The sequence below is a fragment of the Populus nigra genome, chromosome 4, assembly GCF_951802175.1.
Source record: "Populus nigra chromosome 4, ddPopNigr1.1, whole genome shotgun sequence".
NCBI classification, from domain to species: Eukaryota; Viridiplantae; Streptophyta; class Magnoliopsida; order Malpighiales; family Salicaceae; genus Populus; species Populus nigra.
The window spans coordinates 4,773,655-4,800,129 of NC_084855.1; the positions used below are offsets into that span (position 1 = coordinate 4,773,655).

At 35.7% G+C, this 26,475-nt stretch overlaps 3 protein-coding genes across 3 annotated transcripts; 1 reads left to right on the plus strand and 2 right to left on the minus strand.

Annotated features, from left to right (window-relative positions):
* Positions 1–5,086: 5,086 nt before the first annotated feature.
* LOC133692394 (uncharacterized) lies at positions 5,087–7,307 on the minus strand. The gene has a single exon (XM_062113292.1). It carries the CDS (start codon positions 6,742–6,744, stop codon positions 5,401–5,403), a length of 1,344 nt encoding a protein of 447 aa, XP_061969276.1. The 5' UTR covers positions 6,745–7,307; the 3' UTR covers positions 5,087–5,400.
* A 4,013-nt stretch (positions 7,308–11,320) lies between these two features.
* Positions 11,321–13,146, plus strand: LOC133691379 (sm-like protein LSM3B). Its single transcript, XM_062111855.1, has 3 exons — positions 11,321–11,518; positions 11,736–11,831; positions 12,794–13,146. The coding sequence occupies exons 1-3, from the start codon at positions 11,402–11,404 to the stop codon at positions 12,872–12,874; spliced, it is 294 nt and encodes a 97-aa protein (XP_061967839.1). The 5' UTR covers positions 11,321–11,401; the 3' UTR covers positions 12,875–13,146.
* A 976-nt stretch (positions 13,147–14,122) lies between these two features.
* LOC133692023 (exocyst complex component SEC5B-like) lies at positions 14,123–25,303 on the minus strand. The gene is made up of 21 exons (XM_062112680.1): positions 24,767–25,303; positions 24,390–24,541; positions 23,995–24,089; positions 23,163–23,357; positions 22,843–22,970; positions 22,594–22,752; positions 21,629–21,733; positions 20,986–21,060; positions 20,698–20,835; positions 20,423–20,599; positions 19,128–19,271; positions 18,177–18,303; positions 17,894–18,104; positions 17,303–17,418; positions 16,977–17,211; positions 16,754–16,847; positions 16,241–16,318; positions 16,075–16,131; positions 15,616–15,765; positions 14,969–15,184; positions 14,123–14,654 (listed from the first exon to the last, which is right to left on the minus strand). Exons 1-21 carry the CDS (start codon positions 25,163–25,165, stop codon positions 14,415–14,417), a joined length of 3,291 nt encoding a protein of 1,096 aa, XP_061968664.1. The 5' UTR covers positions 25,166–25,303; the 3' UTR covers positions 14,123–14,414.
* Between the last annotated feature and the right edge of the window lie 1,172 nt (positions 25,304–26,475).

Here is a 26,475-nt window from a genome sequence, read left to right on the forward strand (position 1 = left end):
TGATTGATTGGTCATCATCTTCGTTAATTAACTTGGTGATTATTGTTATTTAATCAGCATTAACCGAACCTTCTAACATGTTCGTCTACCTCTTTCCATTTTCCCCTCTCATTCCAAGAAAACCCGCCAACAAGGATTAGCCCGGAGTAAATCTCAACATTAAAATAATATTTTGTAACTAAAAAAATAAATAAATTTATTTAAAAACACGGTTAAATCACAAAAACAAACACCGTCAGGAATAAAAAAGAAAGGAGGAGCAAAATACAAGCAATATTCACTAGCATGTGCAAAGATATTCATCGTGGTTAACAATAATGCCTCAGTACTTGACGCCACTTAAGTAGAATCATTGGAACATGAAAGCATGTGCATCTGCTGGTAAAACCTAAATGATCCCTAGGCCGATAATAATATAAATAAAAGCATTAATTATTAGCATGGTTATTAACCCAAAAAAAAAGAAATTAATTAAATTAACCAGAAAAGTAGACCTTTGTTTTGTAAAAGAAGTCACTGTGGACGGGCCCCGTGAAGGCAAAAAGAAAGCACTCAAAAAGCCCTTACCAGGGTGGAGGCCCCCATGTGACCACAAACGACCTCCAATGGGGAGGAAGAAGGGGAAGAGTACGAGCACAAAAAAACACGTTCCTCCCACGTCCACTTCTCTCTGACGGGAAGAGTGGGACACAGAACAAATTGGATAACAGGATAAGCCTTGGCTACTGTGTTTTGTAATTCTCTGTAGGTTTACTTCCAAACGGCTCACAATCAAGCCGAGATATTATCCTAGCAAGTAGCTACCTCTCCATCAATTTCAAAAGCGAGCACTAGCGCTCTGCCCTTAATTATTTGGCACAGCAAAAGGTTGCCGCAAATACTAGCTAGTACTAGGAATGATTCGTACTGAGAAAAAAGGCAGGAAAAATGGGTTCTTCAGCCGCGCCATGAATGCAAGATTATCCAAGCTCTTTTTGCCGATGTGACGGAAGACTTCATATAAACAACTTACCTCGAGAGCCTACATTTACATCGAGCTAATTTATCATCCCCGTTGCACGCTGCCGTCAGCTTTTTCTGTTTCATGGACAATACGATTACCATTTGCTGTATCTGCTGCGCATCTCTTCCATTTTTATTCTTTTTTTCATCTACTTGTATTTTCAACCATAAATATATATTATCTACATTCTTACAAACATATTTAATTTAAAATTTGTTTTAAGATCTACTATTATTCATGATATAGTAAATTTTAACTATGGATAATATAGCAAGTCAAGCAGGAGAGTACAAACTAGTTGCAGATTAGGTGGTGGGTTGAGGCTTAACTGCTTGGCAACAATTTTATCTTCGTCGTTCAATAATACCATCTTCTTCAAGAGAAATCGACTCCAGGAAGTTAAGATTAGGGGTCATTCGACCAACTGTTGGTCTCAGATACACTGTAAATAAATTTAAGATTTCCAGGAAGTTTTTATGTCAATAAACAGAGGTTCAAGCATCGTTGCACCAAAACATCAAGCATTCACACTAGTTTGCAACTCTGCACCCCAAAGAGAAATGAAAGACTACAGATAACATTGCAACCCAAGAGCTTGGCTTTTTTCAGGGCACTGAGTGATCAAGTAAGCTCCTCAAAGATGGTTGTGTGCCATATCCCAGAACCAGACCAATACCCTTTGTTATATTCTCCACACAAGAATGATTGGAGAACACCATGATGCCTTTAAAATCTCCATAAATTCATGCGAGGAGAAATGTTGCAGTAGTGATTTATATAAAAAGGCACACATCAAGACACGCACAATAATGAAATACATTGTAAGCATCATAAGCTCCACATTTTCATCTGTTTACAACTCATTCAGACGTGCATCTCCATACGTCTGATTGCACAAGATAAACCGAAGTTATTGTCGATCTTTAAGCCATGAAAAGACCATACAACTACTAGTTGCAGTTCATAGCAAAACAGTAGTGGGTCATGGTAGTAATGTTTCCCGGGTGAACATTTGAAACAGCTACATGAAAGCTGCAGTTGATGGTCTATCATTGCATTGGCCTAGTGGAATGCTACCATTAAACTTCCATTAAGAAAAAGGCCTTGAAACTAATTCTATTTACAAAGCAACCAATACTCTGCCATAGTTGAGCATTGAAAAAAGTCTAAGTTTGAAAGATCTGGCGAAGAAAAAAACATCAAGATTCAAGGTCCTAAAGGGACTCTAGTATCGAAACATTTGAAAGCCTCAAGCCATTCCAAAATATCCTTTCCTCTAAATTGAAAGGCACTACCTTGGAAAGAAGGCACGCAGCACCTGATGTGGATAAGAAAATGTTAATCATTAGAAATAAAAATGTGGCGAGAACAAGATTTTACTTGATAATCCTCCAGAATCATTTGGCATATCTTCCTTGCAAACACTTGGTGAACCATTAAAGCATAATCTGCAGGTATCAAGCAAGAATAGACACCATCTGCTGTATAAATAAATAAACTAGGCAAATTTAGATACCATGAACGAACAATTTATCTTGTACTAATAACCAGTTGAGCTGCAGCTCTTTGCCAACTACTCACCAACAAGGTCAGGCCCTGCACCCTCTGGCTTCTCCCAGAGTGAAAAGTCTTTTTTCTCTCTAAGCCTGAAGAAGATAAAGTGCATTCTCTACATGATGGATGAAACTTCATTAGATATGATTAAAGAACGATAAATCCAGCCAGAGGTCAATACTTTAATTCACAAACTGAGATTCTAACTAAGAATTTAAATTCTGAAGTTTCCAGCATTCGCTGAAACAGAAAATGTATCATCTTAATATTGATATCCCGTTTTCAGAATCAGGTCCCATGTGGAATACTAAGCAATTTCGCCATCCACTAATCTGGCATGATTCTTACTGTTACTCAACTGCATGTGTCATATACTACCCAAAATGCAACCTAAAGGGCACACCAGAGCACCTTCACCAATTGCAGCTCACTAATTTAAACATACTTTCAGAAATGATCATCATTTCATGCAGTATCTTAACTAAATTGTGTGCGTACTTGGGTCGCCTTTTAAACCACATGTTTAAACAATAAAACCATCCAATACTAACCATTTCGTTCAAACAGAACGAGCTACAAAACTCTGGGTGCTCTTTCACTTATGAAAGGTCATGTTCAAGTCAGCAATATTCAGTTCTATACCATTCAAACAAAAATTTCACGGTGGCGAAATACAATCTACCACTGCCCTTTTATTTTGACAGTTTCACCTGCATTAAAAGAGTATGGCAACACCATTACAGAAGATTCCAACTTACGTTGTGATTTTTAGAATCCAAGTTGGAATTTGCATGCTTGCAAACACACATAGATAAGAAACTAAATTTTATCGAGTCACAGAAAGAAACACAAGGCAGCCTCCATATCAATATGAATAACATTTGATCACATTGATATGTATTAAACAGCCTTTTGAGGAATATTGGTCAATTCAACATATCCAGTCAGTTTTTACATACATAAATATTCCTCATCAAACAAAGGATGTGCACATTTAGTTCTTGACATTTGGCGTGTTACAACTATATTTATCAACTAGATAAACAAGATTAAGCCTGAAAAGAAGTCCATGAAAAAACCCGTATGCATGAAGCTTAAAGTTGTTGTTTTAATTATTTTTCTATTAATTTTGAATTTTAATTATTTGTTTTTAATTAGTATTTAGGAATACATGGATTCTGTTAATTAGATAAGTTTTAATTAGAAATTATTCTAATTAGAAATTATTTTCTATAAGGAATTTTAAGAGAGGCACTAGTTTATTTGGAGGATCATTATTAAAATTTTTAATAAAACACGAGAGAATTTTCTTTAAATTTCTTTACAGTTTATAACCCACCGCCTTAGATCCCTGCCAGGAAGCTATGAAACAGAATTGTTTTAGAACACGAGCTTCTACTAAAAATTAATCCTAAGAAAATTCTTCTCACTGAACACTGTTATTACTTGGAAGGACATTGTGTTTAAAAGGCAATCACATTACAGCTACGGTCCTACCTCAAGATTTTTGCATCAAGTGGCTGTACATGAGACTCAGACCTGCAGTTTTATGGTAGCAAACTCAAGACTTTTTACCATTACCAAACAATGGTCCCTAGTTTATAATGTTCACTTAGAATTCTCAGGAACCCAAGAGCTTCATTTGTGGAATGAGAGTTAATAATACTAAACGTGTTAAAAACTGCTGGTTCTTCTGTCATAAAAAGACGCTGTTTCTAATGCAATAACAAGTTTTTTAGCTTAATGATATTAAACTGAAACTTGATAGCTGATATTCTTAAACACCATGTTAATAAACAACATTTATAACAGCCGAAATGTCTAAGAACATGAACTGAAAACAGTAACAGCGACAGCAAAAGTGATGGTAATGATGATGTTCAAATATTGTATTCCACCATCACACACAAAAAATGACTATTTTGTGAGCAGTTTAAAAAGTAAAAACATCCTCATGGTAGCCAAAATTTCCACCATTCAACTATCTGTCTAATCCCACCAAAATCGCAAATAATTGCATACTTACAGCACAGATGCCTTTTTATTTATAGCTATCAGTTGCAAACTCTGTTATTATCTCTCAGAAGATTTAGGATAGCATATGAAAGGATAAGTTGCTGAACTAAAATAAAAATACTAGACAGCACAATGTTGTTGTCTCACAGAAGTTAATACAACCATTAAACAAATCACTGGAAAAACCCTAACTGACAAGATCTGCCCCAGCAAGCTGAGAAAATATTTTTAAGAGGGGGGGCAGGACATGTCACATCTAGTGAATGACAACTACTTGTATATCTCCCATGATGAAAGGACCTTAAAGAACTTGTCCATCATAATGAGAACCAGAGAAGAGAAGTGTAGTTGAACAGGAAAAAAAGGAAACACGGTTATTGAAGTAAAAACCCGCTACTGCATAGCCTCTGACCCTGGGATTGTGAACAAAACTCTGTGAATTTAGACTCCATTGAACACGGTTTGCAACAATCATTAGCCAATACTCAAAGGTAAACACTTGAAGCAAAAATATGTTGCTGGATCATCAAGCTGATACTAGATATTCAAACTTCAATGAAACCAAAATACATGACAGGGGAAAAAAATATTGCCACAATATCTTTAACCATAGGCAACGATAATTCTACAGTGTCAAAACAAAGCGATGGGAGACATTATTGTGACTATCCTAAGTTTACACAATATATGCAGACAGAGTAACAATTTCTCAATAGATACCCCTCCTAAATGATACACCAGTTCCAGAAGCAGCTTACCATAAACACAAAATTGATTTGCTTGCAAGTCCAGTTGTTATGATGAACGAAATCAACAGGACCAGACAATCAATTAAAATCAGCGCCCAATTCCTTGCGTTTCAACTCTAATGCCATCTGCTCATTCTCAAGTTTCATCCTCTCATTTTCCATCCTCAACTTTTCTAGTTCACGGTCTCTTTTCTTGCTAAATCTTTGCCACTTAAATCGCTGTTTTTCCAATTCCAACATCTCTTGTTGAATTTGTAGCTTCCGTTCTTCTAACTGAAGGGTGCGGGATTCCATCCACTGCTTCGGCAACCAAACTGCTCTTGAACTTTCAGGTGAGACTTGATTCATATCAACCTGGGCAGCCTGTGGATGATAAGAAGACGACCCTTTATTAGGCTCCTGAGATGAATTCCCAAAACAAGCATCTTCATGGCCCTGGCCTTGTCTGGGCCTCTTTGCAGAACCCCCTAACACCCCATGTATGCCCCTGCAATCCCCATGTGAAGCATGATTCTCCTCAAATTCATCATGATCATCAGTTTCAATCTCTTGATCATCTTCATCCAGATCATCATGTTGGTGCCTCCTCGCATCATCATTATCATGATCATCTCTACTTCTTAGAGCCAACTGTAAGGAACGCTGCAAAGCTGGATCATGAGGCAGGTGCAACCTATTTCCATTGTGATAGGAACACATTTCTTCATAGAAAAGATGCTTTGAGTTTAATATCTTCCTAACATCATCTTTCTCCTTTTCTGTTAAATAATCTATAACATCCAAAAGTGCAGGGTTTTCCACAACCTGACAAGAAGTGCCCCTCCCAAGCATATCATTGAGCCTTTTATACCTTTTATTAAGGTCATTGAATTTATCCTCACACTGCTGTGGAGAAACATGGAAGCCCCTTTCAGCCATGACTTTTGAAACTGATTTCCACTTTCCCTTTTTCTGCAAAACTGTGAATTTCCTACGCATCCCACCACCACAATCTGAAGTCCCGTCCTCACCTATATAAGACACGGCAGTTATCAAGAGCCTAACCATCTTATCGGTCCACTTAACACGCTGCCACGGCGTCCCCTTTTTCCCTGTGATTGCATCATTGTGACCATCAGTTCCTTCTTCAGTATAGCTTGGCTCATCTTCATCACTGACTGAATTTTTTCCCCTATCTCCTTTATTGTAATCAGTCATGGAAATGTTTTGATCAGAGTTGTGCATGAACCCCATCCTGAGTGGAAAACCTTCTTCAACTGAGGTGAGGGTTGAAGATCCTTGCCGATGGAGAGGGTGCTGATGGTGGTGCATAGTGTGTGGATGCTGTGCTTGAGTATGAACTCTCATTGATCCTTGCAAGTCGAGGCCTCCAAAAGGAGCCCCGCCTGGAATCATACCTCCTTGTGACAAATTCCCTTCCATGTTTTTTTCGACAACAATTTAGATCGCACCTATAAACCCATTGCCCCCTTTTGAATCACCACCTTGGCTATGAAAAAAAAATAATTGATAACAGTATATGGTTTTCACCTAGAGGAAGCCAAAATAAAGCAAACCCAATTCTTATTTTTGCCTTCTTTAACTACCTAGATCATCAAGCACGCATCTTCAATTCGCAGAAGCCAAACAGAATCATAAACCCATCTCCAGAACTCAAAAACTTCAGACAAAAACTGAAATACTCATCAAGATAACCACTTCCAAAATTCAAAATAATGAAATAAAAAAGCACCGCGGCATTCAAGAACAACAAAACAAAACAAAAAAGAAAGCCATGCTTAAGTTTTATCAGAAGCAAAGCCACTTATCTGCGATAAGGGAAAAAAAAAACCGTGAAGCAAGAGAGTATGTTGTCCCAAAACCAGGTCGAGAATCCAGGACTTTAGATCTCAGAAACCTCTCTCCTGTCTTTCTCGAGGTGTCATTGTATACGATGCTACTACTATGCGTCCAGTTTGCATCCAAAAAGTTTTAAGCAGGTTCAAAGAACCGAATTATACTTTGGGTATTATTTATTCGTGTCACAGTCAGCAATGTTCCTTTTATATATATATATATATATATATATATATATATTGTTTTTGAGACTTGTCCTGTTATTGTATATTTTCCATCAAAGTCGTGTTTATATATAAAAAAAATTCTTATAATTAAACCCAAAATGATGAAGTGGAAACAAAATCTAAGATGATCGATGCCATAACCATGTGTCCTTTTTTATATATTTTTAAAAAAAAGAGTAGAGCCAACAAAATTGTAAGCCATGCCACATAATTGGATGGATCCTAAATATTTTAATCACAAGAGGACATGCAACTTGGAGAAATTCATGGGGCAGCCTCTTCTTTTTTAATACGAAATGACACAAAAGTGTCGAAAGATTGATGATTAACTCTTGTCTTTAGATGAACTACCAGTACCAGGGGAGGGAGGGAGGGAGGAAGGGATTTGTGGGTTCCTTTGTATTTTTCTTGAGAACAAGAAAATAGATATAAGATCAAAATACGTTACTTCCGCTGGAAAAAAAACAAAACAAAAAATGTAAGAATACATAGAGGTCTTCTCAGTAACCCTGTGGCAATGGAAAGAAATATTATCAAACCATGATTTACTAGAGCACGCACCAAGGAAATTACATGTGTGGTTATAAATTTTATTACACGCGTAGCTTGTGATTGACCATTCTTTTCTACTATTTGGAAAAGGGTGGAAAATAGCGGTTATTAGTATCTTTGAAAATATTTTTCAAACATTTTAAAATTTTTATTTTTTTATTCCAAATTAGTATTATTTTTATTTTTTTAGATAGTTTTAATGTGATGATAATATCAAAAATAATTTAAAAAATAAAAAATATTATTTGATATATTTTTAAAAAATAATCACTACACTCCTAAACATGTTAATGAAAAATATAAGACCGGCTCAATGTATGGCCTCGTTCTTTTCCTCCATGCTCTTTTGTCTTGAGGATTTAGTACTACTTCAGTTATGAGTCAATTGATTTTAAAATTTATGTGATTTGACACATGGATATAAAAAAATATAATCCTTAATGGGCCTTGGACCTAAAATGATGGGAGGATTCAAATACATTTTAATTTATTAAAGTTACACAAATCTTCATCACATTTATTGGACGTACGAGAGATTTATGTATCCAGTTTTTTAAGATGAACTCGTGAACAATATATGTAAAGAAAAAAAATTAGAGTTTCGCAAATAGTTTCTTAGATATACTATTTATTTATGTCCTAATAAAATAGTTATGGTATAATTCAAAACACCTGGTTTTTGCCCCACACTAGTACGAAGGTCACATCAAGAAAAGTTTGAACTTTGAAGGTAAGAATATTATTTTTTTATTAATATAGAACTTCAGACCAGCTAAAACGCAACTTTGACTAATCCCACAAACTTTAAAGTTAATGGTTATAAAAGTTTTCAGTGTCCCTAATATTTATGAAATTCGAACTGATGATCTCTAAGAAATAAACCTAAAACTTATTCAGTTGAGTTACACCCCTCAGAATTTTAAATGTAAAAAATAAAAATATTGTTATGGTGAAATAAGCTATTTGCTAATTTATTAAATTTGATCTTTTTTTTTTACTTGACTTGTTATTAAAGAAGCTATTTGCTATTTGTACAAGATTTTTACATGACCTAGTTGACTCTATATGTCCAAATATTATCAAGACAACTAATAAAAAAAACATGATTTGATTTTTAAAAAATACAAGATAACATCATTTTTTTTTAATAAAAGCAGTGACATATTATATTAATTTGATTTTCATGGCTTAAACCACCAAACTTGTTATTTGGATCATGGGTTCTATTGGATTTAATAAATTTATTTTTTTAACTGTTTTTTATTTAATAATATAGTAACAATAATAGACATTCGCAAAATTAAATATCAATCAAATATTATGATGTTTATTTGAAAACTGCAATAACCTCGGAAAAAATTATAACAAGTTATAAAGTCCAATTCAAAATCAATCAAATGTTAAAGAATAAAATAAAAAAAACCCAAATAAAATTCAATAAAAAAAAAGGAAGATGAAGTTTTAAAAGAAAGGAATTATCTGGATATTGTTATTAAACTCAACTCAGCATGTCAAACTTTAAATCTTTCGACTTAATTCCTTACCAAACTTGAGTTTATAATTAACCACGTAGGATTTGCCCCTGCGTGACATGGCGTGTCCAAAAATAACTTAGATCACTAGTAAAAAACATGGCGTAGTTTTAAAAAAAATTCAATATAATATTTTTTTTCTTCAGATATTAAGAAAATGGCATTAGATCGACTCAAACTTCGAAGTTTAACTCGTCAAACTTGCAATCTTAACCATGGACTCCACTGAATTTAAAAACTTTATTTGTTAAACTACTTTTTTTCCAAAGATATGATAACAAAAAAAATCTTGTAAAATCAAGCATCAACTAAATACCATGATAGTTGCTTGAGACCGCGATAACCCTATAAAAAATAAATCAAAATAAATTATAACAACTAATTCAAAATCAAGAAAATATTAGTGGATGGAGTTGAAAGGAAAAAAAATAAAAAGCATTCAATTAAAAGAATAAAAATTTTAGAGAATATAAAAGGAGGGGGGGTCAACGATGAAGTTGGTGGGAAAAACCCAACTTTTTTATGCTTGGATTGTTTTTATTTTTATTGTTGAAAGTGTTTTTGTAAAAGATTTTTTTTCTTGCTTCATATTTTTTTTTGTAATTTTAGATTGTTTTGACGTGGTAAGATAAAAAAAATAAACTTTAAAAAATAAAAATAAAATTATTTTAATGTATTTATAAATGAAAATCATTTTTAAAAGTATATGCTACCACAATATCAAATAAGCTCTTGAATGATTTATTATAAACAATGAAGTTGGTGGGAAAATCTCAACTTTTTCAAGTCCATTTGTTTTGGTTGTAGAAAGTGTTTTTGTAAAAAGAAATATATTTTTTTCTTGTTTTAATGTTTTTTTTTTAATTTATAGATAATTTTGATGTGATAATATTAAAAATAAGTTTTTAAAAATAAAAAAAATATTTTAATGCATTTCAAAGTAAAAAATACTTTAAAAAATAACCACTATCCCAATATTAAACTCTTTTAATATAATGATCAATAATTATTTTAGCACAGTAGATAATTTTTAATTAAATTGTAATCTTTTTCGCATACAATTAGGTATAAAAATATCAAATCAGAAGGGAAAAAGTCAGTTTGTAAAAAAAAAAGTTAAAAAGGCACCAAACCAGAAAGAAAGAGAAATCGAAGGATCATTTTCTATATACATATAAAAAATCAACAGAAAAATATGAGGCATGTCATTGTTCATATAAATTTTTTGCATATAAAAAGGGTAAAGGGATCTCAAAATTATTAGGGCTACTCCTTGAATAATTCTTCTTCTTGTTAATTTCTTCATTCCAATTCAGCTGCTATTATCGAAACGAGAATTCAACGTCCCGGCATTTTTACTCAGGGACAATAACGGCTGCATTTTCCTTTTGCAGCAACGATGTCAAACAAGGCATGCAAAACCCCTCACGTGTTTTTCAAGCCAGCAGCCAAAGTTTAATAGTTTTCGCGTCAAAATAACTTTTCCAATACTAGAAGCATGCTTAGTAGTACGGAAAAAAAACAACCGGCGATTTTTCTTTTCTGTTTAAAGTTAATTTTTTTTAATTATTTTATTGTTTTGATGATTTAAAAAATAAAAAATATTATTTTAATATATTTTTAAATAAAAAATACTTTAAAAAACCAGGAATATCAAACTATCAAATTCTACTGAAAACACCTTATTTTTCTCTTCTCTTTAAAAATAAAAAATTTCTTACGAGGATACTGGGCCCGATTTGTAAGGCAATAAGCCCAAAAAGGAGAATGAGAAACCTGGAAGCATAGTGGGTGAAGGGCCGAAAGGCTACCCAATGAAACCCCAGAGAAAGAGGGATTAAAATCCTTTCAAAGAAAAAACGGGTAGGCGCCCAAACATTAATTGGAGCGCTAGACCTAAAAAAAACACAGAGCGAGCTAGAAAGAAAAAGAATGGCAAGCGAAGAAGAGAGCGCGGTAAAAGAGCCATTGGATCTCATCAGACTTAGCCTGGACGAGCGTATCTACGTCAAGCTCCGCTCTGATCGTGAACTTCGCGGAAAACTCCACGTATGAGTCTCTACTCTCTTCTACATGTACCCCCATTTCTATTTATTTATTTATATACAACAATGTCGTTTTGGAGAATTTAATTACAAGAAACCTAGATTCTCGATTCTTTTTAACGCCAACGCCAACGGCATATTCTCAATTCTCTTTGTGTTGCTGCGTGGACTGTGGTGTTTCTCTTAGGGTTTTAGCTACATGTTTTAATGTGATTTTGCAGGCGTATGATCAGCATTTGAATATGATTCTTGGGGATGTTGAAGAAATTGTTACTACAGTCGAAATCGACGATGAAACCTATGAAGAGATTGTTCGGGTATGTTATGATTTCACTTTTAAAAGCTTTTTTTTCTCCTTAATGTTTGTTAGGTAGTAAACGCAGAACCTGCATGCCTCAGTGTCTAGTATTGAATAAGTGGAAGGGGTCTTACTATGGTGAGCATTGGAAACTCGAATTGTTAACTCTAGGAATTTTATGGGAAGCAGCTATTATTGCGTAAAGATGATAGGATTCACTTAAATATGAATGATGATGGCTTGGCTAAGTGGTGGCGACGGCTAATATTTCGAAGGCTTGCAAGTTATATAGGGTACTGGGCTACTGGCTGTTCATCGATGTCTGTTGCTGCCTTTACATCAAATAATAAAGTTTTCCTTCGAATCACATCTTTTCATTGAAGATTGGAGGCATGTACCTGTATATCATATATGTTTACATGCATTATCGGATTTGTGAGAAGGCAGATATGAAATGAATCTTATAGTTACAGATTCATATTGTAGGAAGAATTGTTATTAGTATTTGGAGGACGCCTGCAAATTCTTCATCAGAAAGCATCTCATATTTTCTGCTCTACTATGCACAGGCACTTTGATACCACTTTATTAGCTTTTACAGCTCACTGGTATTCTTAATAGCCATCATAGAAAGCAACCTTGGGTAATCGTAGAAACACCAAGTCTCCATTAGGCGCACATTCCAAAGAAGTGGAAAAAGTTAACTTTTGAATGAAAAATTGTAGGAACTACGCTAAAGATTGGAATATCTTAAAGAAAACAAAAGATGTAGAAACAGTGTTGGTTCAAAGGAAATTAAGCGATACTCGGAGCTCCAAAGTTAAAAATAAAAATGATATTACAATTTCATATGAAGATTCTGTTTATAAAATGAAGTATAACTAAGCAATGAGGGGCCACTTCTTCTGACTGCAAGTAATCTATTTGCTATTATAATACTTATTCAGGTGCCTACCTTTTTTCTTTTATCTTCTGTTTCAGGCTACAAGACGCACAGTGCCTTTCCTATTCGTTAGAGGAGATGGTGTCATATTGGTCTCTCCTCCATTGAGGACAGCTTAACTTGGAGGATGAAATTCAATGTGCAATCATCAGGAAGAGAAATCTACCTTCTTCATCTGTTGTTTACACTGCCATTGCTGTACTTTAGAACCTGCCCAAGCTTATTTTGCATCATATTATTAACGTAGTTTGGGGTAAAGATTGCGGAATAGCCTACAGTTTTAGATCGTTTTGTAATTGACATGACTTCTAAATTTGGACTGATTTGTACGAGTTGCCAAGCTGAAACTTTGTTTTAGGGAAATATATATTATGGAGCAACTTTGTCAGAATCTAGCTACTCTGGTTTAACTCCATTGACTCGAAGCTGATTGACCATCATTCAGTGGATCTGACGAGCATACTGGCTACCAAGATTTAGGAATAGGGCCGCAACTGTACTTAAGGTAGACTGAATGAATCAGATGCTCCAAGGTTGGTCTTCTTCTGTTCCTGTTTATGGTCTCGGTTACCCGCACTTTTAAGCCAAGTAGAGATACTTCCTTGGTAGGGTTTGGTTATAAGATTTGTTTTTTAAAATATTTTTTATTTGGAAATGTATTAAAATAATATATATTTTTATTTTTTAATATTAATATATCAAAACAATTTAAAAACATTAAAATAAATTAAATTTTTTTTTTTGTGAAAAGCATAGATGGACCGAAAAGATAAACCGTCTCCACCAATGTTGCTGCGACCTTTTATTTTAAAATGCAAGATCCTCAGGTTTTTGTTGAATGGAGCTTGAACTGGATTTTTCCAAGTCCACTGCGATGACAGTGATTGTGTCAATAACAGCAAGGTCTACTCAAGGAGTATTATAGATACAAAACCAACAATCAATCCTTAATTTGATTCCCTGTCGGAACACCTTTATGATCCGGTTGATAACAACATCCACCTCGAATATTCGATCCTGGCAAGCAACGGGGATCATATCCAACCTGTTTTCCACATGTGTTCTTCTTCACTTGAAAATAATTCGTGGAGGATTTTGACACGTGGTTCTTGAAGCCGGAAGTTTCAGTCATCGGTCACAATTTAAAAGAATTCAATCGAGATAAGAAAGGATGCAACGGGGCTTATTTTACTATCTTGCAAGCAAGCCAGGGAAAGGAAGACATTCCACAATCAACAAAAAAGGAAAATAAATGAATAGGAAAAAAAGAAAAGGTAAGAAAGGGTAGAAAAGACATTCAGTTTCAGGCTTCAGCCACCTTTCTAAACACCCGTCCTCCGTTAAAAACGTTAAGTTCTGAAGTCAAATAGCAATAACCATGGTTTTATTTCCAATAGTAGTAAAGAATCATAATCCAAAACTTAACTAGGAGTTGCGAAATGTCAGAAAATTCACAGAGCAATACAACCCCACCCCACCCCACCCCACCCCAGAAATAAAGAAGAAAATGGGAAAGACAAGCTCATCATGAGGAACTTAAAAATGGAAAGAATAAGGGTTCCTTTCTACTAAATATATTACAACTACAAATACATCAATTGCACATGCACAGAAAATTTGAAAAACAAAACTTGTAATCACCAACCACTCCTGACTAGGTTATCGACGTCTGTGGCGAGAGAAACCAGGGGAACCCATTGCTTGTGAGCCTCTATAGTTTCTTCCGGGGGAATCCATGTAGCTTCTGGGGGAATCCATTGATCCTCTATAGGCATAAGCAGCTTTAGCTGATTCTGGTACCGAGTCCAGGGGAATCGACTCGATAAAACATGCTGTATTAATACGAGTCCTCTCAAGCTCCGATTGAAGCAACTCAGAGCTGCACTGCTCAGCAAGAGCCTAAAACCCAAAAAACAAATTAGAAGAGTTTAACTGAATGAGCAAAATATAACAGACTGGATGACTAGGGTTCCCACAGTGAGGATCCTATAGTGCCAATTTCCTAGTCTGCATATACACCATTTCCATTGAAATGAAATATAATTGCTCCATTGCTCTTCGCTCTGGAGCTTTCAAACATCAGCTCATCACTTTATCATGCCAAATCAATCCCAATAAGCATAACAATGCACTCAAATGATTCAGTGTAATTTCAAAACTTAGACTCGCAAAACACACTGCATAAAAGGTATAACGAAAAATACAGTTCTTACAATGAGGTCATCTGGGGACACAGTCAGTCCTTGCAGCCTATCATCTGCAAGTGCATCTTCACTCCCACGAGTTGGTCTGCGTTGATGCCCTGGATTTTCAACAGCTTCAGTGACATTCTCAGTGGCTTTCTCCAGCAACACCCCTTGTAAGGACTTAAGAGACTCCCTTGCATCGGGTGTGAGATAGGGATTTAATATGGTCTCGAAATATTCCAGCTGCCAGAGAAACATGTCAAAGAAACAAACGTTTACCCAGTTGTGCAAGACATGACATCTAGATGAGAAAGCTGCAGCCAGTAGATGAACTAAGCAATTCTATTGTCTATCCTAAAACTTTGTCACCAAAAAAATTACAACTCCAACCATCATTTCTTTCTATTTTTATACACATGTACCTATGTGATTTTTTAGTCCCTTTTCCCTTTTGGAATGGGAGGCATCATGGGGCCAGCAAGATGATTATAGGTATTATATATTGTGTCTCTGAATGCGTTAGTGGAGGAGAAAAGTTCAACAAATAAAAGCCACAAGGGATCTTGGAAGGAAATATCATTCATTACACAGCATAAAACTGCAACAATTATATGGTTTCAAGAGAAAGTTGCTGGATTCAAGAATTTGCCATTGGGAAAAAAACTATGCTTTACCTCAAGCATGAGCTGACAGAAGCCATTTGCATCAAGTGACCGAAGATCCTTGCTTTTGTTTTCATGGAAAAGGCTCAGAAAAGTATCGATAAGACCTTCAACAAGAATACCAAGTGTCTTGTCCAAGAGGGGCTTAGCACCAGCAAAAACCTGAGATGAGCAAATTAATATATCTCAGGAAACATTTGATTGGGCAATAACAATGAAGGTTAGTTATCAAGAACAAGACCATTCCCTAAACCTTATCAACACAAAATACAGTCTTGGGTACGGAGTACATGATTTCTAAAGCAGTCAACTTGTCATGATTTTGTGGAAGTGTAGCCCCTTAACACAGTTGAATTTAAATGAGCAATTTAAAAAAACCATAAATTCAATTTCAATGATCCAGCTAGAAAAATATGAACAAGATTGATGCACATATAAAGCATATATACTCCAGGGATAAAGATGATGTACCTCTGAGTGCACAGCTACTAAAGTGTGCAATAACTCCACAGCCGCATCACGTACACCCTGCAAGGGATTAGTATTCCATGTATTGTTGTTACAAAATTGTTATCCCCGGAGCTATTTTGGAAAGAAGCGAAGCGAATAAGCAATTATAAAATCCATAAATTCTTACTTTAACTGCAGGTGCTGCTCCCCATTGAACACCAGAGTTCAGCAAATAGTTCATAGCTGCTGTTCTGATCAAATTTGCCTGACAGGAAGACACAAAATTACCTATTTATCAAGCCAAAACAAATGAAAGGACTTGCACTCACATTTGGAGTCAATTCCATAAAGTACCACCAAACATATATGCATCCACTATTGGGAGTCCCAAGTTCATATATTTCGACTGTACTAAGTACTAACCACCTAAAAGGTAACTGGTCCAGCAAAAGGCCCACGGAAAAAAAGTAGGAGATACTCCCAAATCAATTTCCTCACACTAGCATAGCTATGAAGTACTCTACTTGTGTTTGTATACTAACCAAATAATAGGTGATTCCGGTCCAGAAATAGAGACCGAGGACGAGTAAGCTAGAGTTACCTTCTATATCAATATCCTTGCAGCAGCATAGCTACATGTTTTAATCTCCTTGTGCTCGTGTATGAACAAATACTAAATTAAAACCATGCTAAGTTATACCTTTGCAAAAGTATACTGGGCAAGGACCTTCTCTTCGAGTCCAGAGAAAGACATTACAAGATCTTGAATATCACTGCCCTCTTCATCCTTTTCCCTAGATTAGAAAATAAAAGATAGAACCTTCATAATAGTAAGCAACAGGTGGCATAAAAGAATGCATATGCACTTTCAAACATACATGATATTTCTAACTTTTGAGGAAGAGAGAAAAAGAGGTCACTACCTGGACTGCAACCAAATGGTTTTATACTTGTTGAACAACTCATATGAAAGTTCATCTTTGCAAAATCCAATGTTGCTCAACACTAACAACAATTGTTGATGTGAATCAACAACACTTCCTTGGAGATTAGATGATAATTTTTCTTCTGATTCATGAGAATATCCATTCTGTAAATGCAAACTTTCTTTGCTTGATTTGTTTTGGGCAAGCTCACTCCCAATTTGTTCCAGATGGCCTGGCCAAGGGGCACAGACAAAGCATCATAAATTAATAACTGGATGAGTCCTACTTCCAAATATAAAATTGGAATAAGTTATTCATTTTACCAGCAAAATCTAGGAAACAGTTTAAGAAGGCAAGTCGAACAGATTCTTGAATTTCTTGTAGCAGAGCAAACATATCTTCTGACCTTCCAGCCTCACTCCTTAAGGATTGAATCATTCTGAAAAGAAATATTCCCAAGAGTCAGACAATTCAAAAGACGTATATTAAGAACACAAGATAGTTTAAAGAGCGGAGCATTCAAAAGTCTTAAACCTATATATATCCTTATAAAAAAATAAGGACAAGCAAGAATTCAGAGAGGCAGATGCAGAAGGTACTTAATAGCATGAATTACAATAAATATGATTGATAGACAATGTGGCTCTCACACCCAAAACATGTTACCACTGTCCAAAAATTACAGGATTTCAGCAATCAAGCTCTGCAAAAGGGTTAAACCATTTTTCAACTTTTATCTAGCAATAAAATAGTGCGAAACACCTACACTAAAAATATGGCATGATACACGAGACATTCTTAACTTCAAACCTTACATTGAGGCTATTGGCAAGCTCCATAAGTTTCTGCTAGCCTATGAATCAATTCCAAAGACAATAACTAATTCTTTGTAAAGGTAAGTTCTCACGACTTACTGACTGATTTGATCCATTGCAGAGGCAATAACTGAGCGGAATGCTAGAGGCAAGAAAGAAATTGTGTAAGGAGATTTATTCCTTTCAAGAATAGATACTGGAATCCAAGTTTCTTCTTTTGATATCTCTTCTGTCATTGCCCGCATCCAAGAGCAAAGCCTAATTATGTAAATCTTTGTAATCTCTGCCTGAAGGGTTCTAAGTGCCATCACTGTCACAAAAAGATGAAACACTCAGAATTTGAAAACTGAAGAAATGATGGTTAATGAAAGAGATTACACACCAGCAGTAGGTGGAGCTGATTCTTTCACTTCAAAAGCTTGGCAGGCTTTAGATATTTCCTTTATAGCATCACTCATATAAGACTGGAGAATGTTTGATTCCTCAAGATCATGAAATGTGTTATGGACCTGCAACAGAAGGAAAGTCATTTGGAATGACCTGCCAAACTAACTGTCTAGATTGAAAAAATCAAGAAAAAGGTCAAAATTGCCAGGCAGATGCATTATCAATGCCTCATTTGATTATCTGCCAAAGATAATTTCAGCAGTATCATTAAAACATGGGTCATAAGACTTTTAAAAATAAAGTCTTTCCAGCAAACCAAGGTTATCAAAACCTGACCAGATTTGCTTTAAACATGATCATCTGGGAACACGTCTGGATACAGGCCTACAGCCTGACTGACCCCTCAAACCCAGAGGTGGTCAGGCACATGACCGACTGGGAACACGTCTGGATACAGGCATACAGCCTGACTGACCCCTCAAACCCAGAGGTGGTCAGGCACATTGAAGAACCAGTTAACCTGATTGAAAAAGACGCAACAGGCCATGATATGGTTAAAGATCGATAATTGATCCGTTTGTGAAGTTACAGTTTGGATTAACTATGAAAAGTTTGTCCACTTATACCCCTCATTGCTTGCACTTCGATCCTCAGTTACCTCTTAAAGCTTAAGAAGCTCTCTCTGTTTTTTTTCTTCTAATTTTATAGAACATTCACTATATTTATACATTTTACTTAGCAATCCTGATTTAAGTTCAGTTGAACCTTCAATCTTAATCTGCTCCCTTCTCAAATTCCATAGCTGGGACAAATTTGAAACCTTGCTTGCATCAGATTAGAAAAACAAATTACTTCCATAAAACGCAGACCACTTCTATCTGAATTAAAAAGGTTTAAAGAAACAATGTCCAACCATAAATTAAATGAATGCATGATGCATGCTCACCTTAGTTTCATATGCAGATATGGTACCTCGTATCATACCAGCAACTTCATCGAGAGAATGAGCAGAGTACCTCCCATCTCCAACCTTTTCCTCGCTTTTAGTTGCTGAAGCATTAACATTTGATTCAGCAGAAACTTGGGAAGACTGGAAAAGTAAGATCCACAAGATCAAAACCAAGGCTGAAATTAACTTTTACAGAAGAAATGAACAGATCTTCATATGATATCAGAACTGGCTTTAAAAGATAGAAAAACCAGCACAATTATTTTTATGCATGGCTTGGAGAAGAGGTTGTCACTGCATTTATCAAGGCTAAGAGATAACAAAATTATCATTTTACTCCTTTGTTTTATATTTTTAAGAGCTTCAAAGCCAAGCAATTATAGCAAGCAATTCCAATAGGAGGGGGATGCCAGTGCCTGCATCTTAGCAACAAAACCACTATTGTCTTAGTAGCAGGAGAATTATTAGATTCTGCTTCATGTCTTCTTTCTTACTTTCCCTAAGCATAGGCACTCTTGTCGTGTTAGAGGGACTTGAATCCTCGCAATTTATAACGTCCATGGATTTGTCTTTACTATAAATTTCTTTGTTGTCAAATATTGCTTATTTTGGTGTTTATCAATGGTGCCATACAATACATGCAACGGGTCCTGTACCCATGTTTCAAAATTTCCTTACTAAGCTTGAAAAAGATTTCAAGAGTGAATTCTCAAATAAAACATCAAATGACGTTTGACTTCGGATTGGATTTACATATGGGTAAGAGAAATCAAGGTTGTCAAGGAAGAATACTATAATGGTGTAATGTTCAGTGAGACTCTAAAAGAAGGCTACTTTCCATTTAGAGCGACTCCTCAATGTCATCTAATTATTATAATTTCTTGATATAACATTGATGCTACAACATAAATTGCTGCTATTAATGGTGGATCTCCACACGCTGAATATAAGGTTGCAAAGAGACTAACAACACTGTCAAGGACTATATGTCATAACCAAAATTATTAACCCAAATATTGGCTTATTCAGCTTCTCCCTGTCCATACAAATGGCCAGTAGATGATACATTAGAATATCTAAATCGATTCTTCATGATAATGGTACCAAAAAAAGTACACAAAACTGAGAGATGTTAAAAGTGTAGATGGTAGAATGTAAGTGTCAGCATGAAACAGATGTCATAAAAGCTCTATGTTCCATTTTTTTAGTAATTTTAAAAAGCATTCATCAAATACAATTAAAGTCCATGGATACAAGTTAGTGTCCAAGAAGAAAGACAATATCCAAAATACCTTTGCAAATTTCCCACTGAAAACAGACAGAGCAACTTTCCAGAAGGCTGGTATGTGATGTGTAAGCACAGCAGTCAACCTTCTGATGTACTTTCCTCTAAGAGCATCAACTTCTTCACCACTCAAATCTACTGGTGGAGGGATGTTCCCCAGTGTAAGAGAATGATCAACATCTGACTGCCAGTAATAAGAGATAATACAAAGTAAAATCATTGTTCAGCACCAACCCATGGGTTACATGATGTAACAGAATAATTTCTGATGAATGCACATACAGATTGATTCAGATTTTGTTGAATTTGCCTCCACTTTGCATCAGAAAGAGCTCTTTCACGCATCTCATTATGCAAGGTTTCCATTCTTGCTTCATGATCTAAGGTGCACTTCTCAAGCAATCCACGAATTCGGTGATTCTGCCAAAGGGACAAAGCTTGAGAATCCATAAATTGGCCTTCCAATTGTGTTTAAATTAGAAGTTACAAAACCTGTATATTTCTGTTAATTGGACTTTTCAATTACATGCATTGCATGTCATATGAAGATTAGTTTATGGATTCACTGACCTGCACATTCAAATAATGCCACACGGGATCTGACTCAGGTTCCAGCTCCAACAACAGCCTCACCGTGTTTTCAAGCTAAATAAACAAGACAAATACTTCAGTAACCACAAAAATAAAATAGGAATAATTAATTTCATACAACCAGAAGTTCCACTCAGGCACAGCATGGTCTGTTTACTGGTTATGCATAACCAGACCAGACATACCACCCAACCGCGTACATTGGTATCCATAGATAAGGCAACATGTCCGCTTGAATTGTTTCACTTAAATGAATTTCTATTAAAGCACATATAGTACAGTCCGTAAGCTTAGTGGTCAAGGGTGTGATCATCACTGTGTACTAGATTATAATGTGATCTGCTATTGCACAATGGTTTTTCCAATATATGATTGTTACCACGGTGAGCCACAAAGCAAACAAACTATCCAGTATATAATTATACTTTTCCTCTACTCAAACCGAAAAACAAACAACAAACTATGATCTTATGCATCGATATGAAAAGGTTTATATTAGCGGGTAATCCCATTACCATATTACTGTATCAATAAACTAGAACAAGCAAAGCCTTGGATCAATATTGATTTTGTAATTTCCTGTACAAAAGATGACTTTACACTGTAAAGTTAGTAACCTTACATTTGTAAGATCTATTTGTGGATCTTCCATAGACTTGTAAAGTGTTCCTTTGAACTCATTCATCACTTTTTCAACCTCTTCTAGAACACGTTTTAGTATGTTCACCTGAAATTGACATAAAACAGTAAGAATTTGTAAGGGAAAAAAAGCGAGAAGGAAAAGAACAATGTTCTATAACTGATTCAAAAGAATAGGGACATTCAGACATTGTTTTAAAGATGTTCTGTCAAAAAACACATGCTTTGGGAATTAGCTGTATCTAAGATCTTTAGAAAATGCAAAATAGAACTATCGAAGGACATACTTAGATATAATGGAGTAAGGTACTGTTATTGATGTGAAAAATCAACAGGAGAGGACATTTCATGTTTAAACATGGATGTCAACAACAGTCTCACTAAATTCATTTCATTTTCTCACCCAGAAGATGCTCAACCTTGCAGACCCTATCCCACAAAAAGGTCCTCCCAAAACTAAGGCCACGCTCTCAGATATCAGATAGTTCTTACAGTTTATCAAGCAGATCAAATGATGAAATGATTAAGCCCAAGAATATTCATTAATCCTTCACAAATGACCAAAACTTCCTGACTTTTGCTTCATAGTACATAACAAATCAAGTTTGGAATGAAATGCAGCATGAAGATTATGGCTGAGGATGACTGTGTTCTACCATACCAAATGGGAAAATACAATGACTGGGAATTGCAAGAGGAGTGTATGATGATCAATGCATCAACAATAACTGAGATTACACATGTCAAATTAGATATAAATGGTAGAACATGCACCATAACATAAGTCTTTTAACAGTAAAGCTTTCAGCATTACCATAAATCAGGAGAACAATAAACATGTACAAGAAAAGTTCAACAGTAAAACCCTTGAAGCCTAAAGATTATACTTTGATGCATCTGCCTCAACCAAACAATATAACAGTAAATTAACTCTTGATTCTTGCATACATGAGAGGGTAGAGCAATTGACTTCGCCTTCTTGTATTCCCGAACTGCTAGGTCATATTCACCCTTACCAATGCTTCCACGAATTGTACTAGGCAAGTTAAACAGTGTTCGAAATCTCTGAAGCATTCCTTGCACAGATCTTATCTTCTCAGCTTGGGCCTAGTTTTAGAAACAAAACAAGCTAGGTGACCTGTGATGCATCAAAAGGTATCTAGTTCAACCAAGTTATAAATGTTATTTCTCACAAACCTGTCTCTCAAATAGAGGCTCAAAAGCACGATTAGCAAGTGAGCTTACTCCTTGCATGCAGTTATACAGGTGAGAAGTCCCGGAACCTTCAGGATCTTCTTCAATCCGTCTCAATTTTGATTCTATATCTGTAAATGAATTAACAATTCCAACATCAAGATCAATACAACAATCAGCATATCATTACAGGCTACAATTCCAATAACCTTGCATAGCAAAAACCATGCCCACTGAAAGCTGGGTGTAAACAAAAAATCTGCAGCTCACTTGACATGGTTAAGAGTACATCTAGCAAGCAGTGCAACATGATGATTGCATACCATCAATTGTAGTCTTGCAAGAGACAAAGCAGTCAAAATTGTCTTTAACCAACTGCTTTCTCTGTTGAGTCCGTCCTTTGAGATCAGTTTTTAAAGCAAGCGCACCAGCCTCCAACTCTGCTGCACTTGTATCTTGATGTATTCGGGATAGGAATAGCTTTGCATCAAAGTTTTCAGAGAAATACAACAACTTCTCTGCAAATAAAAACATTAAAAAGATGTAGCCGGACATCATAACCACTAAAATAAATAGCCTCAAAAATAAACATCTATTGCTGCCCTGTGAATTAAATCTATCAAGTTCTTAAAAAGGCTTATGCATAATTTATAGCAAAAGTTTCATGGAAGACAAAAAGCAAGCGGCTAATACACCCATTGATTAATTCGATAGGACTATCACTGCTGAAGGATAAATTCTATCAACAAAACTATAAGGATCTTAAGACCTTGCCCCTTCTCTCATGGCTCTGAGAATGTCATTTCATTTATTGATTGCTGATGGGTGGAAAACATGAAGATCAGCACTGAATTTAAATAACTTTCTTACAATTGCTGGTTTTGATGAGCGAATAGCCCTAATTTAACAAGTATTTATGATTATCCCTTTTAGCATTACACGTAAGAGCACCCGCTTAATATGCAGAATGGCTGTGCTCTAATTTAAAGAGTATTCAGCTCCTGATGATAGTACATGATACTATAATGAGAGAACAAATTATTTGGTGATGCGGAAATGTATATTATTGAGAGCAATGATGTGTAGTTATATAAAATGAACCAAATAGGTAAGATTGAATGGAGGAAAAGTGAGAGAAAGGGAAAAGAGGAATACCACGAAGGATATTGTCCAAGTGATCTCTATCAGATTTTGATGGAGAGCTTTCTGATGAATCAGTGATCAACCTTAATGATTTGTTATCTATAATCCTGTAAGTTCACAACAAACTCAGGATAACACTTAGCATAAGTGACTTTGAAAGGTAAAATATCAAGGAAACCTATACTTCAGTCTCCTAAAGGATAAGATTTTATAGTTCTATGTTTGAAAGGGAATCTATTAGCATTTCCACTTTTGAAATATCATAAACTCTTGTTCTTCAAGCTTTGACAAATGTCTAGAAATTTGGAATCCTCAAAATAATCAACTAGCGCAATCCATGAGCCAAAACAAGCCTCAGAAACTGAAAAATGTTGCTTATCAATGAAAATTGCATGCGAGAAGCTTACCCTAATCCAAGTGGATCAATGCATTCCATGCCACGGGGAAATGATTGCAGAGTGGTGAGCCCCTTTCTAGCCAATGCTGAAGGCTTCCGCTCAAACTTTTGAGCCACTGGTGCAGTTCTCGACTCTCGCATGTCACGAACCCTACGAGCAAGCTGTCATAAGAGCACAGCTTCAGCACCTTCAACAAACTAACCATTTTAAACTAAATTTCACAAATTATGATTCTTCCTGCATCATCAGTAATGCCTAACATATCATTCTCCAAAACAAAGAATCAACTCAACACTGTATAATTACCAAAGGTTTCTATAATCATTCACATCTATGATTCAAAATATAGATACATTGATAAAAATTGAAGAGAGTTCTGTGTATACCTCAGCTTCGTCAACTCTTTTCCAACAATCAGGCTCTTCGCCATCCCACACTCTCTCCTCCTCCCTCCCTCCGGCGCCACGTCCACCTCTCCCTCTCGCTGCCGCACCTCCTCCACCGCCACGGTCCTTACTAACCTCCTCATCACCGCTCGATATGCTCAGCATTTCCACCTCCGAATCATCATCATCCTCCACTGCTATCCTATTCTTCGTCTGATTCGCCATGTTCTTCGTCGGCGCCGGCCTCTGCGGGGGAGGCGGTTGCCTTGGCTGCTGGACGAAATTGACAACCGGCTTGCGCTGATTCGACGGCGGGCGCTGGTAGTTGAGATCGCGTTGAGATTGTTCCTTTAATGCCATCTGGAGAAGCTCGTCTTCATCGTCGCTATCGCTTGACATTTTCGTAATTTAATGGAGTATTAGGGGTTTTTTGTTTTTTGTTTGAGGATAGATCTGGTCTGCTATGACTGATTATTTGGTATTAATTGAACGTTCGAGGGGGGAGAGAGAAGGAGAAGAGGAGAATATATCTGGTGTAGTTTACGGCTTGGTATGAGTGAGTGGATTTTAAGACAAGTGGCGCATGAGAAGGAAAGGTGCGTAGGAGGACCGTTTCTATTAGGAAGCTCTTTTTCTTTCCTTCTTTTTGGTGTTCTATAATTGTAAATGATTAACTAAAATTATTTAATTTTTGTAATGCATTTTTTTCATTTTTTCATTTTTTAAGTGTGGAGTTATGATGATGGTTAAAAGTTTGTTAGGAAAGGATAGCTCTTTTTGGAGGGAGTAATTGGCGATCATGTAAACACAATTTTATTTTTCCTTTCCTTTTCCTTTGTGCGCGTAGGGGTGTGATAAAAAGAGAATGAGAAAAAATAAAGTGCCGACAGGGAGGGATAGGATTTAAACTTCTAGACGTTCGAGCTAGCAAGTAAACTCGCGTTCTCCGAGAGTTCTTAGCATTGTTGTTGCTACGAAAATTCAATGAAAAGGCCTGCTTTTTCTACGAGCTTTTGTAATCGCGAATATGGTGTTCGGAAGACTTATAATATTTGTAGTTTAAAATGTTTTATTTTTTAAAATAATATTTTTTATTTTTTAAAAAATATTTTTAATGTTAATTCAATAAAATGATTTAAAAATAAAAAAAAATTAATTTTAAATAAAAAAAATTAACTTTTTTAAAAAATATGGTGTGAACCATGTTCCCGAACACTGCTTCCCTTTGTAAATCTTTTTATCCCGCGATAAGCATTATCATGCATTGAACATGGAAAAGAACTCATGTAATGCGGTTTGCTCGACCAAACGTCAAGAAAAGGGTTTAAAATTAGCATGATTGCAGATTTTTGTCATCATTGCAAACGAATGTGAAACAGATAACTTTGGCAAGATGAAATGATATATAAAAAAGACTAATCAAATGAACCATGCAGTGCTAGCAAAGGGCCCATTTGCATGATGCGCAACATGGCATCTGGATCTGGAGTATGAAGATTTGAAACTTTGAATTAGAAAATGATAAGAAACACTCGTGGAAGCACAAAAAGGAAAAAAACAAACAATTGCCCCGGAAGTAAAGCGAAATCACTCCGTGCCATTTCCGTGTGCGTGCCATGGTGTATTCGTTACTCCACGTTCCTGTGGACAGCAGTGCCCCCTTGCGAGGCTGAAAAGCATCTGTAAAACTGCAAACTTCAGAGCGTGCT